This window comes from Girardinichthys multiradiatus, chromosome 5, assembly GCF_021462225.1.
Source record: "Girardinichthys multiradiatus isolate DD_20200921_A chromosome 5, DD_fGirMul_XY1, whole genome shotgun sequence".
In the NCBI taxonomy this organism is placed as follows: domain Eukaryota; kingdom Metazoa; phylum Chordata; class Actinopteri; order Cyprinodontiformes; family Goodeidae; genus Girardinichthys; species Girardinichthys multiradiatus.
The window spans coordinates 19,135,566-19,152,776 of record NC_061798.1 but is presented as its reverse complement, the minus strand read 5'-3'; the positions used below and the strand labels follow the sequence as shown (position 1 = coordinate 19,152,776).

At 40.4% G+C, this 17,211-nt stretch overlaps 1 protein-coding gene and 1 long non-coding RNA gene across 2 annotated transcripts; one reads left to right on the top strand and one right to left on the bottom strand.

The window, feature by feature from the left end:
• helt (helt bHLH transcription factor) lies at positions 1-1,692 on the top strand. Its single transcript, XM_047366641.1, has 4 exons — positions 1-149; positions 662-766; positions 915-1,011; positions 1,137-1,692. Exons 1-4 carry the CDS (start codon positions 123-125, stop codon positions 1,610-1,612), a joined length of 705 nt encoding a protein of 234 aa, XP_047222597.1. The 5' UTR covers positions 1-122; the 3' UTR covers positions 1,613-1,692.
• An 8,428-nt stretch (positions 1,693-10,120) lies between these two features.
• On the bottom strand, positions 10,121-11,555 carry LOC124868095. The gene is made up of 3 exons (XR_007038238.1): positions 11,426-11,555; positions 11,001-11,116; positions 10,121-10,214 (listed from the first exon to the last, which is right to left on the bottom strand). It is a non-coding gene; the product is annotated as an uncharacterized LOC124868095 (long non-coding RNA).
• Between the last annotated feature and the right edge of the window lie 5,656 nt (positions 11,556-17,211).

Below are 17,211 nucleotides of genomic sequence, written 5' to 3'. Positions count from 1 at the left end.
CTCCCTTTATAAGGGAGCAACTTTCCCCTGAAATTTCAGTATGCTTCATCTCCCACCAGACTGTCACATCTCTCTAATTAACAACTGAGCTCATTTTGGACCTTTTTTTCTGGAATTTGTTGATGGCATCAAAGATGAAGGACAGGAAGGTACGCGCATCTTCTGCGCTACACATTTTGAGGACTTACATGATAATTGTGCTGTTTGTGACTTGTTTTAGAAATTTCATCTCAAGAAAAAGTTTTTATGTGCTGTATATAAAGTAGAGTCGCTTTCTGGTGTGATTTGACGCTTCTGGATCAAATTTATGACATGAACCAGCGTGCTGCGCGCGTTTTGGGTAAACCTTGGTGCAATCTTAATGTAGATAAGCCATTTAGGCAAATGTTTTATTATTTTTGTAAACAATGCCTTACAAATACATAAAGGCACGTTATATACTCCTAACATACCCAATATGTTAAGAGGATCTCTCTAGAGCAGTGCCTGCTACTGCGCGCCAAAGCGCACGGCACGCAAAACTTGCCCGGATTAAGCACTTTAAAAGTTTCCAACCTTCTTTTTTCGATGAATAACGCAGAGTTTATTTTATTGTTTCTTTGAAACGTGTTAGTTGCATGCTAATTTTGGCTTTCTGTATTTATTTATTTTTTTTCCACAGAGAACTCCAATTTCCCACAAAGTTATCGAGAAAAGAAGGCGGGACCGCATTAACCGCTGCCTAAACGAGCTGGGAAAAACAGTACCGATGGCGCTGGCTAAACAGGTATATGAATGTATGATTTACTCTGTGTTAGAGTGATCATTTTATTATATTTGATAATTGGAAAAGACTAATTGGAAAACAAAATAAGATTTGATTTCTATTGAGAGATTTTGATAGACCTTCATGTCTATTTATTTATTTTATGCAGAACTCTGGAAAACTAGAAAAAGCTGAAATCTTGGAAATGACTGTTCAGTACCTGCGAGCTCTCCACTCGGCGGATTTTCCCCGTGGGAGAGAAAAAGGTGGGTAAACTTCTCACATCGCTTTTATCCAGCAGTATGACAGGCTTCTCGGGTATACTCTGTTCAGCTTTACGCAGATCTGCCTGCAGGCTTATGATTTTTCCTTACTTTTTGTTTTGCTCCAGGCGAGCTGCTGGCTGAGTTTGCAAACTATTTCCACTACGGATACCATGAGTGCATGAAGAACCTGGTGCACTACCTGACCACGGAGGACAGAGCTGAGACCAAGGACATCAAGTACGCGCGTATCCTCGCTTTCTTACAGTCCAAGTCCCGCGCGGTCACCGAGCCCGTGTTCGGCTCTGTGGGCTCGGTGCCCGAACTACCCGACTACCTCGGCCAGCTGCACACTTCCCCCGAGCACCAGAGCCACAGTCCCTCGGACTCCGTGTTCCAGCAGAGCCCACCGGGACACTTTTCGTGGCACGGCTCCGGCCGCAGTCCGGGCATTTCCTATCCGGCGATGCCGCTCTCTGCGCACACGCAGCAGCACGGAGGATACTTATCACCGGTGCAGGGACTCGATCACCATTATTTCAACTTCATAGGTCACACGCACCCAAACACGTTCAGTTTGCACAGCGCTCAGCATGCCATGTAAAACAAATTAGCCTTATTTTAACTTATATTTTTTAGATCATTTATATATGTTGTGAATAAATACATTATCTTTCTCTAAAATCTGTTTTTGTTTTTTATGTATTAGTGGACAAGTTAAATTCTTTGTGCGTAAATGCGCATATCTTTTCATTTGTATGTGAGTAAAGACCTGCTCACCTCCAACTGACCATTAAACCAGCACTTTAAGGCTGTTATTACCAGAACTACATGCAGGCCACGTAGATTATATTGGATTTTATGGCTGTAGATTTTTCCAAAGACTATGTAACGAGTAAGTATCTGCCCCTGTCAAGACGACTTTCAGTGTCAGGCAGATTTTCAGAATTACTCTGTGGCTTTGACAGTCGCTAATAACAGTTTATTTGGGAAAGCCAAAAACGCATTTTCTGCGCTGACGGGGGGGTACTAAGAAGGTTAAACTGTAAACAGGGCCGGTCGAAGGTTGAATGAGGCCCGAAGCATAATTTCATATTTCATTCAGGGTATAACATACAACTAAACCTGTCCCACATGTAACGGACCTGGGAGACTTGGGCACCGTTTAATGTTTTGTTCTCACGCAACCAAAAGCATATATTTTGCCATATTTTTGCTGGGGCACGTAGCTCACGATAGATCTTCGGTGCCCTAACAACAACATTTTTGGTTGCATTTTTAAACAAAAAGTTACAAGCCAAGCAAAGAGTGCAAATTTTTTGCAAACACTTAGAGTGTGCATTAAAATCACAAAGTTTGGTTAGACTTTGGACAGTTCTATGTTGAAGTAAAAATCACTTAAAAGCAAACCATTTAAATGCATAAATGTGCATGTCTGATATAAAAACCAGCAAAAAATGTCTTACCAGAATAAAAACAGATAAAAGACATTTCACACTGTCCTAAAGCTGTATCAGAGGTGCATTATACCACTGGTTACAGGGGGAAGATCTGCTTAACTTAATAAAATCTGCTCTGAAAGGAAAACAACAATCTGATTATTGTGAGGCACATGCTCTGTGTGTAAAGATTAGTTGATCTACAGAAAAAACACTTTAAGTATTATTTAAAGCGTAATCTGAGTGGAAAATACACTGTGGTAATCTTCTCTTTGACTTTGTCATAGGGGATCGTCCACTAGGCCCCATTTGCCTTCAACTGAATTAAATAAACTGATTCAGATCAAAAGAGATTTGTTTTTGGCAAGCTGGTGGCTTCTATACATGGCCACAGCGTCTCCAAAAACAGCCTTCAGACTTCCTTTTGTCTTTCTTTACATATAGGCCAGATTTTCATTTATTTAAAAGGAAAGGAAAGGGAGAAACGAAGAAATGGGGTAAGCTCCATCCTGTTTTCTAAACCTAGGCGCCCCATTGTGGTGCATCTGAATAGGAAACAACCATAGAGTCCTTGTGTTCATCCTTGAATGATTATGAAGAAAAATAATCAAGACCATGAAATCAAAGTTTTTGTCTGAGAGGAGTAAAATAAAATAGTTTCCATGCTCCTTCCTTCAGAGGCAAAGTTAAAATTAACACACAGCCCTGTCACCTGTCCTGTTTTAGGCTTAAGAATCAGAAAGATGTGCAGGTGTCCTTACATGAATGTTTATCTGAACTGTTTAGTTGCAGAAAAGGAAAGAATAAGGCAGGATAGATAAGGCCGCATTAATCGGCTGGGTGGCTGGATAAACCCACATTAATCACCCTCTGACCTAAAGGAGGAGCAGCAAGAAAGCAAATGAAAGAAATGAAAGACAGTGTCCACGCAGATGGAAAAGTGACAATACGCTAAAGGAGAAAAAAAACCGAATCTTTGAGGGAATACTTAGATCTAAGCAGCCTCAATATTGGTTTAAATCCTGACTCCAAACAGGAAAAAGGGGCTCATGTTCAGCCACATGAGAAAGATTTAGCTGCAGCACATCACATGAATAATAATACATTGAGCAGGAATAAAAACAGACTCAGGAACATTTATTGTCATGTAAAATGAGTGCAATGGTAAAGCTTTGGCTGTTTATCTTTTGCGTTAATATCACATGCTGAACATTAACAATAATCTCTTTCAGAAAATATTCATCACAGGCTGTCATCTCAGAAAAAGACACAAAAAAACTCACATCTCCTACTTTAACTTTGATGGGAATGAAGTCGGGCAAGCTTAGAAAAAATGCATTAAAAAGAGAGGCAAAGGATTCATTATTTCACCCGGCAAAAACTCTGTATCTATTCATACCAAAAGTACTTTCTTTTGGAGAAAAAGCTGTTTGATCTGGAAATCTTTTTCATATCATGCACATTTACAAGAGATATACAAGAGATAATAATTGTTTAGAAGTGTACCCATTCTATTTTTTATCATTTCATTGATAAAAAACTTAAACATCTGTTAAGTGTTATCAAGAGTGTCTTAACAAATATGTCCTTCACCTAAAAAAAACTTCATTAGGCCTGATTTTACATTAAAACTTTAAAACCATGTTTGACAGAGACATTGAAACACACTGTCACACATGGACGAGAAGGATGGTATAAATATTTACTCATTATTCATACAAGGACAACCAGGTACTTTCTTGGAATCCTGGAAGTTACGGGGTACTTGCTCTAAAACTTTGGGACTTGCCAGGTATTTACCAGGAACTATTTAGGGATTTTCCTTTGACTAAAATGTTACGTCCAGGAATATTTCAGATACCTTACGAAATAGTTTCCTGGAATTCGGCATGTACTTTCCTGAAACTTACTTTCCACATGCATGTGGTGTGGGGCAGTGCGTGGCCTGCTTTTGGGCTTCTGAGAGTCTAGGGTTGGCAGAGGCGTGACATCACACTCTTCTTCAAGGGCGGCTCTCAGGTCATTGAGATCCTGGTACACAGTTACGATCCTCTAAATGGCGACTCAGCTGATTCCACAGATTTTCTATAGGATTCAGATCTGGAGATCCAGTGCATACGAGGTACCCCAGTCTCCAGCAGCCATTCCCTAATGATCCAACCTCGTTAAGCTGGAGCATTGTCATTTATGATGATGAAATTAGGCGTGTTTTGTTCATGCAGGGGAACATTGACAGGATTAATGATGTTATTCAGGTATGGGCTTGTCACTCTACCATTCAGTGTAGAGCACCACCACCACCATCAAAGGCTCATCTGGTGACAGCAGTGGCTGATGCACATCGTTCTCCTTGACGTCTCCAACATCATTTCTGCTAAACGTGAATCGACTCTCATCAGAGAACAGCAGTGAGGCCCACAGGTCCCTCACACACACCTGGTGGTGTGTTCAGGTACCCATGCAGGTCTTCTAGCACGCAGACCACACTAATATAAACGTTTCAAATGGTCTGAATTGACATTTGAGTGCCTTTCACCTTTCTTACATGTGCCTGAAGTTAAGCTGCATTTATGGTCCAGTTCTGCAGGGCACCGTTCACAATGAAGCGGTCATCAATGTGGCAGGGAGTTAAAGATTAGAGTGATGGTAAGGAGATCTTTCAACCTCAAAGACTTGAAACTCATTGCTAAAGCTAAATCCTCAGAATACAAGTGGAAACATTCAAAAAAGCTGGTAGCAATAACCAGAAGGGTTTGATTGCAGTAATCCAAATAAAGATTTTTCCATTGATTATTGGAAATAATTAGAACATGTAATTTGGTTTTATTGTGTTTTCAGAGATGTCTCATTTCAGAATCAAATCAGAATCAACTTTATAACCAATTTTGTGCACACAAACAAGGTATTTGACTCCGGTACACTTTGCTCTTAGTGAAGATTTATTTTTTAAATATAATGAATGGAAATAAAAAAAAAATGTCTTTAAAATGTACATATGTACAAGTGACTTTACAACAGGATCCAATGTGAGATCAGTCTAAGTACGCACGGTGTTGTTCTGGAACTCTGACTGTCAAGTGTTCATCAGAGAAACAGCCTGGGGGAAGAAACTGTCTCTGTAGCGGCTGGTTTTAGCAGACAGTGTTCTGCAGCGCCAACCTGAAGGCAAAAGCCTAAACAATGTGCTTGCAGGATGTGTGGGGTCTGCAGAGATGTTAGCTGCCCTTTTCCTGACCCTAGACCTGTATAGGTCCTGGATAGAGGGAAGGTCAGCCCTGATGATTCTCTCTGCAGACCTGATTGTTCGTTGCAGTTGTTATAGAAAATTTTAGTGCCTTGCTTGATTTGCTCTTTGATTCTCTACAGGAACTGACAAAAGTATTAGAATCCTTAAGTGTTGTTCCATTCTTCTCTTATTTAGTCTTAGAGTAATGATTTCTCAACTTTCTGCTTGCAGCTGTGTGAGATAATATGTATGCCACACTGTTAAGATTATGTCTAGGACAACAGGTCTCATGAGAGTCACCTGGAAAACTGTTGTAGCTTATAAGGAGAACCTTTGCTTTGTTTAGTCAGAACGATTTGGCAGCACATCTCCAAGCGCATCTCCAATGCTGTAAAAAATCCTTCTCTCTTGCAAGGTTATAATAAAGCTGATTCTGAGTGACAATCGTCGGTCTCTGTCTTGGTAAAAACAAATTTTTCTACAACATAGTCTGGACCTGTCCTGCTTTATGGATGAGCCAAACCACACTGAGATGGACGAAGACAGGACAGACTGAACTATGGCAGTGTAGAAGATGACCAGCAGCTCCTGTGGAAGGTTGTACTTCTTGAGTTGCCTCAGGAAGTACAGTCTCTGCTGGGCCTACTTTCAAACATTGTCTATATGTGAGGACCATTTCATGTCTCAAGAAATGGTGGTTCCTAGGAACCAGAAGTGGTCCACAGCAGATACAGTGTTGTTGAGGAGGTGAAGGGTGTGTGTGGGGGTGGTGTTTACTGAAAGTCCTATTCATACAGTTCCTTTCAGACATAAAAAACTTCTTTGTTGAATGGAAATCATTTTAAATGTAAACCTTTTAGACAGACAAGCAGAATTATATGTTCCCCTTGAATCTAGTAATTTTAAGACATCACAATGCACAAACTTTAGAAAATCTCTGTGCACCCTAAATGGTGGGTTTGATCTGCCAGTGTCTGAAATCTGCAGTTTTATCTCTACGTCTGTGCAAGCCCTGAAGTTAAGGTTTGCTAAGCTTCTCAACCACAAACACCCTGCTGCTGCGGGTTACAGTCGCACGGTTGGGAGCATGGCCAAAGAAAGTAACACAAGCTGTGAGAGAGCCAACAGTTAACACTGGTTGGTAATCAGAGTGCCCCAGTGGTACAGGATCCAGAGCCAGCTCACCTCAGGATGGTCGTCTGATCTTCAGCATGAAAAGACAGGGGGACTGGGAGTGAAGCTGGGGGCTGGGGGAGGCAGACAGTAACCGAAACAGTGAGAGAAAAAGAGAGAGAGGGTCTAAGTCTGAGAGTAGGGGGAGAAGGGATGAAGATCATTCCCACAGCAGATAGTACTATCTCACAGGGTTTAAAGGGCCCCCTTTCTGTACAGCCCCCTCCCCCATGCTACCCCCCACTTCTTCCCGCACCAGTAATGCCAAAACTTGGCAGCCAACCCAACACATGAGCAACAGTTTCCCATCGGGAGTGAGGCAGCCATCCTACTGCCTTGGCAGCAGCCACGTCTGAAGAATGACGGCCACTGTAAGAAGACATGAATGGAGTCTGTTTGGGAGAAAAAAACAACACTTATCAATGCCCTTTGATTGTCTGGGAGCACATTGCTGAGCAAAGTCACTAAAAAAGGGTTAATGTTACTCCATTTTGGAGCAGAAATTAAACAGGAACCAGAAAAAGACACTTTCAACAAGGAGGACTGCAAAAATTATTCTAAGCCAGAGACTTTAAGAGTTAATTTCCTAAAGAAGGCCATTTAACTGCTGTTTCTACCCCCTGCCAAGGGATGATAGCTTCACCTTTCTGCTCTTGGCACGACCCTCAATGTGCTCACCAGCAATGCCATCAGATTATGCTAATCCATGGAGATGTTCTATTCATCACTTACCACCTTTTAGAGCAAAGATATGTGAGCCAAAAAATGAATAGGGCAGTGAAAGGGGCAGTCTTTTAAAAGCGGGAGAGCAGAGAGGGGTTAAAGACACTTCCAAAATAAACAGCGGCATAATGAATACTGTACAAAACACCCCACTGGGGATCGCCATCTCTGTCACGCCCTGCATTTTCTCTCTCTTTGTCTTTTGTTGGTGAGTGAAGTTTTTCTTGCAGACAGCACAGTCATCTTAGCTTAAACAACAGAGCAGCATGGGAACCACCCAACAAGTGCGCAACTGTTAGAGTTCAGCATGAAAGGAACAAAAATACAAAACAAGAGCAAAAAAATGCTGCATGAAACTCTGTGATATTCATTGCGAAAAAGCAGGCTTGTTAACTTGCACAATTAAGGCATCATTTGGCAAGAGAAAATGAAGGTCTTTGTCTTTTGAGGGACAAAGAGTTGAGGAGTGTGCATTTTAGATTGCTTATCTGGACGGCCACAGCAAGGGACACTTTTGTCACGAGCACAGACAGTGTGACATCGGAAAGTGCTTGAGATTAATCAGGTGATTTTGCATGGTAGTTAGACAAAGAACACCATACACACATACACACACCACCAGTTCCTGTGTTTGATGAGACAAACACAAACTCAGTGTGGGTAATGTCACAGGACGCCCTCGGTGGAGTAACATAATCTGTAGTCTGTCTGTATACCTTTATTGTTAAATAGTGCCAATGAATTATTCAGATTTGTAAGAATATGTCAAAGATAATAAAGATGATAAAGTTATTAAACAAGAAAGGTTCAGTTTAGCCACATTTGCCTTTTGTTTTCAAATACAAATGTTGTCATTTCTGCAGACGAGAACACTGGACAGACCAAAGTGGGTACAAAAAACAGATTAATGAATGCACTTCTTTATTCACCTAGTGTTGAAGTTGAATTTTTCCATATTGTCACAAGCACAATGAGTTTCAGGTCTGAACTGCTCCTGCGAGGTCTTCAAAACTCACAAAGCGTTAAATTTGGGTTTTCAAAAAACACCGCCGGTGGTGTTGCTCATGGAGATGCACCAAGAGATTGGTCTGCGACTGGAATCATTCAATTTTCAGCTTGATTAGCCCTGATCGATGATTGACTTGACAGACACTGAAACGAGGTTAGTGAACACATCGTACCTACGTGCTACCAGGCTCTTCAGTGTGGACGTTGTTATCAAGTACAGAAGAATCATAGTTCTTTATTTTCAGTATCAATAATTAGTTTAAAACTATATACAAGTATTTTCTAAGATATGTGAACACATTTCTGTGGTTCATATAAACTCAGAGGGATCAAAAGAGAGCGAGAATTTATGTAGATAACAGTAAGGCACAAAGTATTGCAGCAACGTTGCTTTATTTTATCCTTTGACCTTTTGACCTCTGTCGTTCATAGGGCATGCTGGATGATGGCAGCCTTTTAGAAACCTTATGACAAGGAGTTACATTTACTATGGAATATACACAGAGACTGCTATTTTGAATGTCATTGTTATCACTTTGTGTTTGTTGTAAAATAATAGTAAAACTCAGATTTACAGCAACTACCCTCTCACACAGACAGTGTAACAACACCTTTGCTCCTAATATAAATAATTAATGACCCACAATGGCAGGAAGGTAAGAAAAAATATTTTAAATGAAATGTTCCTATATTATAGTTGGTATAGAACCAGGGTCTGCAAACTTTACAGTCCAAAGAGTCATTTTTGCCCTCAGTTCAACTAAATAAAACTCATTTAGAGACAAAAATGTTACACGACCTTTTGAAAAAGACAACTTATAACTAGAACATTTATTGTCATTTTTAAAGAACGGCCATTTTATTTCTATTTTTAGGTTTTAAAATGAAAAACAAAAATATTTGGCAACAAAGTATGGATGTATTTTCTTCTATGGGATGTTGATATTTGTTGAAAATGAAAATAACTTTTTTTCCAACCTAATAACAAGAAAAAATAGATCTAAAAAGATATCACTGGTATTTTTGGTGTTGAATGCAGTTATTCCAGACAAAAGTGAAAAACTAAAACCTGCAGTTGTGATATTTATATTTAAAAATATTATTTGCATCTGTATTATTTTCAGCCAATGTTATTAAGGGCCATAGTGGAAGATCCAACGAGCCTCTTGCAGCTCTGGAGCCATAGATTGAAGACCACTGGTAAATAGACATCAGAATCTGCTAAAGGTAGTACTGACTGGACTCAGCCATAAATTTACAATTGATGTGTCTCTACTAGATGAGCTTTCTCCGCAGGATGGGCGGGCTCAACCTCAGAGATGAGATGAGAAACTCTGCCATCTGGGGGAAACTCGAAGTAGAGCTGCTGTTCCTCAGCAGTCTGCTTAGGTATTTCAGACATCTGATGAGGAAACCTCCTGACCGCCTGCCTTTGGAGGTTTCACAGTCACGTATCACTTGGAGATAAGACACAACATATTTTGTCTAGCCTGGGAAAGCCTTGGGATCTCCCGTAATGAGCTGGAGAGTGTGATGGAGAGAGGGATGTCTGGATTTCCCACCTGGACCTGATCCCTCTGTGACTTAACCTCAGATGAGCAGAAGATAATGGATGGATGGATTAAACAGAAGCAAACCTATAATAAGAAAAAAAATGACATTTAAGAAAACAAGAGAGAGAAAAAATGTACCAGGACAATATCATAAATATAGTCCAAAAAAGTTATTTAACACTGTGTTTAAAACACATTTTGTTCTACATGTTTTTTTTCTACTTTACTATAGTTTTAAAGACTGAAATGTATCCTCATAATCTTAGCAAATAAAATGAAATTTTCAAAATAGTTGTGTCCCTTTAACAGATTTTAAAAAGTTTAAATTTATTTCAACTACCTTGTCACTAAAATGTGATGCACTGATAATATAATAAATGTTAGACACTGAAGGTATAAATTGCTTCAGATTTTTGTTTCACATCTGTGTCTCAGCACTGTGTGCAGAGATTGGGCTGCTTTCCTTTCAGCTCCTATCCCACTGGTGCTTGTGAGACTGCACTGGTGTGTAAAATTTTCTTTAACATTTAGGTTGCTACCAGGCTGCTCTACCCCTGTCATAAGGTGACGCTTCAGTGGCTTGTGGAGAATATGAAAACTGACGTGGTGAATTGGGAGAATGCAACAGGAGGCACCTTGCATCTCAAAGGCAATGTTTGTGTGTGTGTGTGTGTGTGTGTGTGTGTGTGTGTGTGTGTGTGTGTGTGTGTGTGTGTGTGTGTGTGTGTGTGTGTGTGACATGGTCAAGTGGTCACAGATGAGGCACCTGACAATCTTGACGCCCCTATCGACACTTTGCAGAGCTAAAAAAAGAGAGTAAATAAAACCCAGAGGTCCTAATGTGGTCCCCGTGCGCTTGGCTGGACTCACAAGGATCGGGCACAGTGTGTTTGCCTTTTTGTACGGCAACATGACGGACACTCCTCTGCATTTAGTTGCTTCTGGGGGACAGAGAGGGTGAACCCTGGGGCTCCAAAGGTCAGCATCTGAGGTCACCATGCGAAAAGCCAGTGGAGAGAAGGAAATAAAGCAGAGGTGAGACGGGCATCCAGTTGGACTCACAGACTTTATCTCAATGACTGGGTGCAGTCAGACTGAAAGAGATCCAGTTAATCAATTTTCAGGAATGAAGTTTATGGTCCTCAGAGTCCTCAGAGGGAGGAACCTTGAAATTCTACAAAAGGAACATGTTCACATGCTGAAGAACGGAGACAAGAGTGATTCTAATCATCAGTGATTCAACACTGTCTGCTGAAAGATTGTTTTTGTTGTTGACCAACTGCAGCATATTTTACCATTAACATTTCATCTTCTTGGTGGCTTCAGGAGTCAAATATCATCTGATCACACGGTGACCCTCACAGCTGGACACCATGTCCAACAACACTGAGGACATATAGTAGTCCAACTCAAGGACATGCTGCAGAACAAAAAAGAAAAATACTTTAGAAAAGTTTCATGTTTTATTTTTCAGCCCCAGATGAGACTCATTGTTGCAGTTTTCTAAGTAAGCTTGAATTTTTTTAATTGTTTTTTACTTTTTAATTAATGCTGAGACAGTTGATGTAAGTTGAGTCGGCTACTATGAGCCATTCTCTGGCAGACGAAGATCAACAAACATGTTGCATCTGGAATGTTCTCTTGTCTTTCCTATTTAAGGAGTGGCTAGGACAAAACAACATTTATACATTTTCCACTCAGAGATCATGCTTCTACAATAAAAAAGGAATTTATTTTGAAGCTAAAAATTTAGTGCTGGAAAAAAACATTGTATTTTACTTGTTTTTGAGCCTTTTAGAGTGTGCAGAACAACCATCAAGCAGTGACTGTAATTACAAAGGCACTTTCCGTAACCGACAACATGTAAGCCATTCTTAGTTTACTGTTTATCAAAGTATATATGATGAAAAAGCTGCAAAGATGATTAGGTCCCAGTAGCCACCAGAGTGCAGTATTGATTCTAAAATCCAACAACAGTGAAAACCTAATCTCACAATCTGTTTTTTAGTCCAGCAGTAAACAGAGATGAACACAACTGCCTGAATATGGTTGTCAAATCACTAACTACAACACACTTTATTATATTACTTGTTATTCTCTGATTCTTAATGTCTTACTTAGAGCGCCAAAACTAATCATAGCCATGGATCTTTGTTACATCACAGCAATAAACCTTAACATATTTTTATTTGGATTTTATGTGATAGACAGAGTGGAGCATAAAATTCCTTAATGATGCGTGGTTTACAACGTTTTGTTTATTTGTTTTTACAAATAATACTTTAAAAAGGTGTGGCGCACTCCCTTTACTCTGTTATCCCTAATTAAACGTCAGTGGAACCAATTCCTTTCAGATGTCAACTAATTAGTAAATAGAGCGCAGTTGTGTGTAATTTAATCTCAGTATAAATGTAGCTGTTCTGTGAAGGCCTCAGAGGTTATAGAGAACATTAGTGAACAAACAGCATCATGCAGACCAAGGAACACAGCAGACAGGTCAGGGAGAAGTTTAAAGCAGAGTTAGGTTCTAAAACAATATCCCAAGCATTGAATGTCTCACATAGCTCTTTCCTGTTTTCATTTATTAATTATAGCAAAACTGGGAGACAGATGGAGGTATGTACAGGGTTGTCCTGGAAGAAAAAGCTCAGACCTAAATCCAACTGGGACTATGTGGCAAGACTCGATGTTCACCAATTCTTGAAATTCAATCTGATTGAGCTTCAGATATTTTGCAAAAAAGGATGGCCAAAAATATAATTTTCATAATGTGCGAAGCCGATAGAGACATGCCCCAAAAGAGCTGCAGCTAGAGAAAAATGTAGTGCTATTGATGCAAGGGGAGAGAACATACATGCATTCAAAACCTTTCAGATTGTATTTGTAAAGAAACTGAATACCTTCTATCGTTTTCCCTCTACTTTATAATTAAACACTACTATTTAATGTCCTGTTACATAAAATCCTGACAAAATCTATTGTTCTCACTGGCCACTTTATGAGGTACACCTTGCTAGTACCGGGTTGGACCCCTTTTGCCTATAGAACTGCCTTAATCCTTCGTGGCATAGATTCAACAAGGTACTGGAAATATTCCTCAGAGAGTTTGGTCCATATTGACTTGATAGCATCACACAGATGCTGCAGATTTGTCGGCTGAACATCCATGATGCGAATCTCCCGTTCCACCACATCTCAAAGGTGCTCTATTGGATTGAGATCTGGTGACTGTGGAGGCCATTTGAGTCCAGTGAACTCATTGTCATGTTCAAGAAACCAGTCTGAGATGATTCGTGCTTTATGACATGGCGCATTATCCTGCTGGAAGTAACCATCAGAAGATGGGTACACTGTGGTCATAAAGGGATGGACATGGTCAGCAACAATACTCAGGTAGGCTGTGCTGTTGACACAATGCTCCATTGGTACTAAGGGGCCCAAAGTGTGCCAAGAAAATATCCGCCACACCATTACACCACCACCACCAGCCTGAACCGTTGATACAAGACAGGATGGATCCATGCTTTCATGTTGTTGACCCCAAATTCTGACCCAACCATCTGAATGTCACAGCAGCAATCGAGACTCATCAGACCAGGCAAAGTTTTTAGCCTCAGTTTCCTGTTCTTAGCTGACAGGAGTGGCACCCAGTGTTGTCTTCTGCTGCTGTAGCCCATCAGCCTCAAGGTTCGACGTGTTGTGCGTTCAGAGATGCTCTTCTGCATGCCTTGGTTGTAACGAGTGGTTATCTGAGTTTGTGTTGCCTTTATATCAGCTTGAACCAGTCTGGCCATTCTCCTCTGACCTCCGGCATCAACAGGCATTTGCGCCCACAGCATTGCCGCTCACTGGATATTTTCTGTTTTTCTGACCATTCTCTGTAAACCCTAGAGATGGTACTGCGTAAAAATCGTAGTAGATCAGCAGTTTCTGAAAAACTCAGACCCGCCCGTCTGGCACCAACAACCATGCCACGTTCAAAGTCTCTTAAATCACCTTTCTTCCCCATTCTGATGCTCGGTTTGCAGCAGATCGTCTTGACCATGATGTCTACATGCCTAAATGCATTGAGTTGCTGCCATGTAATTGGCTGATTAGAAATTTGGTTTACGAGCAGTTGGACAGGTGTACCTAATAAAGTGGCATGTGAGCGTATATATAATCCTTATTGTTCAAATGAAAATCCTGAGACAAAAATAGAAGAAGATATTTGCCTGCCAAGTTCATTTTACTCAAATTAAGCTGCAGGTTGCTTTTTGCAAAATAAACCTGGAGTCTGTTTATTGTTCAGAATGACTGCAGAGTTCATCAGTACAGAAATCTGATAAATGACTTGATGAACTTTAAAACATGTTTACAGGAAGGACTAAGAACATTCATTACTTTTAGTTTTTTGGTAATCAGTAATACTGCAGTTAAAATAAATTTATACAAACAGCAATGATAGTAAATGTTAGGGAAAAATGCAATGCCAATAAATAATTGATATTGCTAATTTATTCAAGTCAAAAAAGTATCAAGATTAGAATAGCACTTTTTTGTCAAATGTATAAAAGGATAAAACAAATTGAAATCTTAATTTTTGTCAATCTTCATAACATTGTCTGGAATATTCTATCCATTTTTAATGTGGGTATTGAAATTAGTGTATTCTGATTTGTTGCTTTTTTAATTATGAGAAGTAAAAATAATTGCTGAGAAGACTAAGGAACATATTTGCTTCAGCCTTCATCTGTAACAGTGTGTTTATATTTTCAATGAGCACAAATTCCCTGTTACTGAACATTTCTTCAGGGGGTTCCCCACGGCTTAGTGATTGGACCAATGCTGTTATTGTTTTAATAGAAATTATGTTTGCAGAGCTTCTAAATCGTTACAATCTACAGTGTTGTCAGAGGACTGAAATATGTTTTGTCGTAGAAAAGACTAACAACATCTTTTGCCAAAAAATGAAGAAGACCCATTTTCAGTCCTCTTGGAGAGTCAGTATGCTTGTTTTTGTTTTTACAGGTCTTTATTAATAAATGCTAAATGGACAAACTTATATAGCGCTTTTTACAAGAGTCACATTCAACCAGTCACACTCAAATTCATACACTCATATGCAGATCGATAGGCAACGTGAGGTTAAGTGCCTTGCCCTGGGGCACATCAGGATGAAGCTGGAATCGAACCCACAACTTTCGAATTGCAAGATGACTACTCCCCCCACTGAGTTGCCTCATCTCACAATAGCCTCGTTTTTAACACTGTATAGTTAGATTTTTTTCTTCTAATTTTCTTTAAAAGTAGCAATAGTTCAAAATTAATAAAAAAAACCTAATTAAATAAAAAGGTGAAAGTTTTCCATTAACTGAGCTGATGTGTTTGTTGAAACAGTGTCTGAGGAAAAAAAAACATCAAATTAAATAGCAAAGAGAGAAACAGGAGGATTAAAACCAAAACACAACAAGGCAACTTTTGTGGCGAGAAGACACCCACAGATAACTTTCCTGAATGACTGTTTATGCTTCTCCTTTTCTCCTCCATCCTGAGACGGGAGACGAGAGAAAAGGACTAACAAGATGCACATTTTACATAGAAAACTGTTATTGTTCCCCTCCTAATCTGGCCCACCATCTGAGAGGAGGGCTGCGAAGAGAGCGTAGGGCTTTAATGGGAGGACGACAGCCAACTCGGATGCATGGGAGGAAAGAGAAAGGGGGTGGTGGTGGCTTTACACAGGGGATCAGTTGGGAAGTGCAGAATAGATGTTTCTTTTTCGCAATGGGGGAAAACTTTGTGTTTGACTGTTGATTGTATCTGTCTTTCAGGGGCCTGATCCCTGTGGGCTGGGATAAGGAGATACCTCTATATGTGTCCCTCTGTGGGTTTGTGTGTGTGTGTGTGTGTGTGTGTGTGTGTGTGTGTGTGTGTGTGTGTGTGTGTGTGTGTGTGTGTGTGTGTGTGAGGCAAAGAGGACTGATGGTGGGATCTACTCTTCTTCTTTCCTACAGCTGCAGCTCAGCGGATTAGCCGTCATCCACAAGGCAACATTACACAAGTAGTCTTTGAACAAAAGTCATGGATACTATTAATGATATGTTAATCCGTAATGGAGCTACCTCCCCAGTAGTGATTATACTGACATGGGAAGAATGTCCAACAGTCCTGGACGCAACAACCTAAACAACACAGTGGCTATTGTTGCCAGACCTGGTCTGAGGCCTGCACCAACATCCACATCCCTTTCACCTACACACACACACACACACACACACACACACACACACACACACACACACACACACTCGACACCCATCCCTCCACATCGATCACCCAATGAATAAAAATGAAAACCCCAAAAATGGATGGACAAGGAGAGAGGGAGGGAAGGGTTGGGAGCAGAGGGCAGAAAAACAAAGTGTCTTGGCCAGGATCAGCCAGGGATTTCTTCCTTCATGGTTCCCACACACTGACTAGCTCCTCTCTCTCACAGCCCCGACCATCCTTTCTCCCCGAGATAGGACCACACAGACACAGAGTGATTTCTTGATTCAGCCTTGGTCGGACATTCGTAGAAAGGATGAGAGCTGAGTTGGTGCTCTTCTTTTCATTCATACCTCCATGGTGGGTGTGTTGGGTTGGATGTTGAGGTGGAGGAGGGGTGAAGGGGTTGTTTGTAGGGGTAAATGTTCTCTGTTGGACAGGCTGGGTCACAGCAGGGGTGTTTAACCTTAAGCATGTTCTTCTTTTTAGTTACAATTACAAATATATCTTTTGAATCATCTTGCCAAGTCTCTGATTATTGCCTTCTCTACAACTTCAGCTGTCTCTACCAGATCTGCACATCTAGAGGCTGAAATAATTGCCCATTCCTCTTTGTAAAATATATTTAACTCAGATTAGCTGAAGAGTGTCTATGATAATAATTGTGCAAGTCTTTCCACATTCTCAACTCAGTTTCACTCTTGACATGATGAAGATTTGATCTAAACCAGTTGATCTCAGTCGTGGTCCTCTGGGACCTCTGTCACTCATGTTTTGGACATGTCACTGCTCCAGCACACCTAATTTAAATGATTGCATTGTCTTCTTTGTA

Excerpts from the sequence above, each read along its gene's own strand:
- helt (XM_047366641.1), top strand. The coding sequence starts at position 123 with ATGGCATCAAAGATGAAGGACAGGAAG. Across the intron at positions 150-661 it reads CAAAGATGAAGGACAGGAAG|AGAACTCCAATTTCCCACAA; the intron begins GTACGCGCATCT and ends TTTTTTCCACAG. Across the intron at positions 1,012-1,136 it reads TCCCCGTGGGAGAGAAAAAG|GCGAGCTGCTGGCTGAGTTT; the intron begins GTGGGTAAACTT and ends GTTTTGCTCCAG.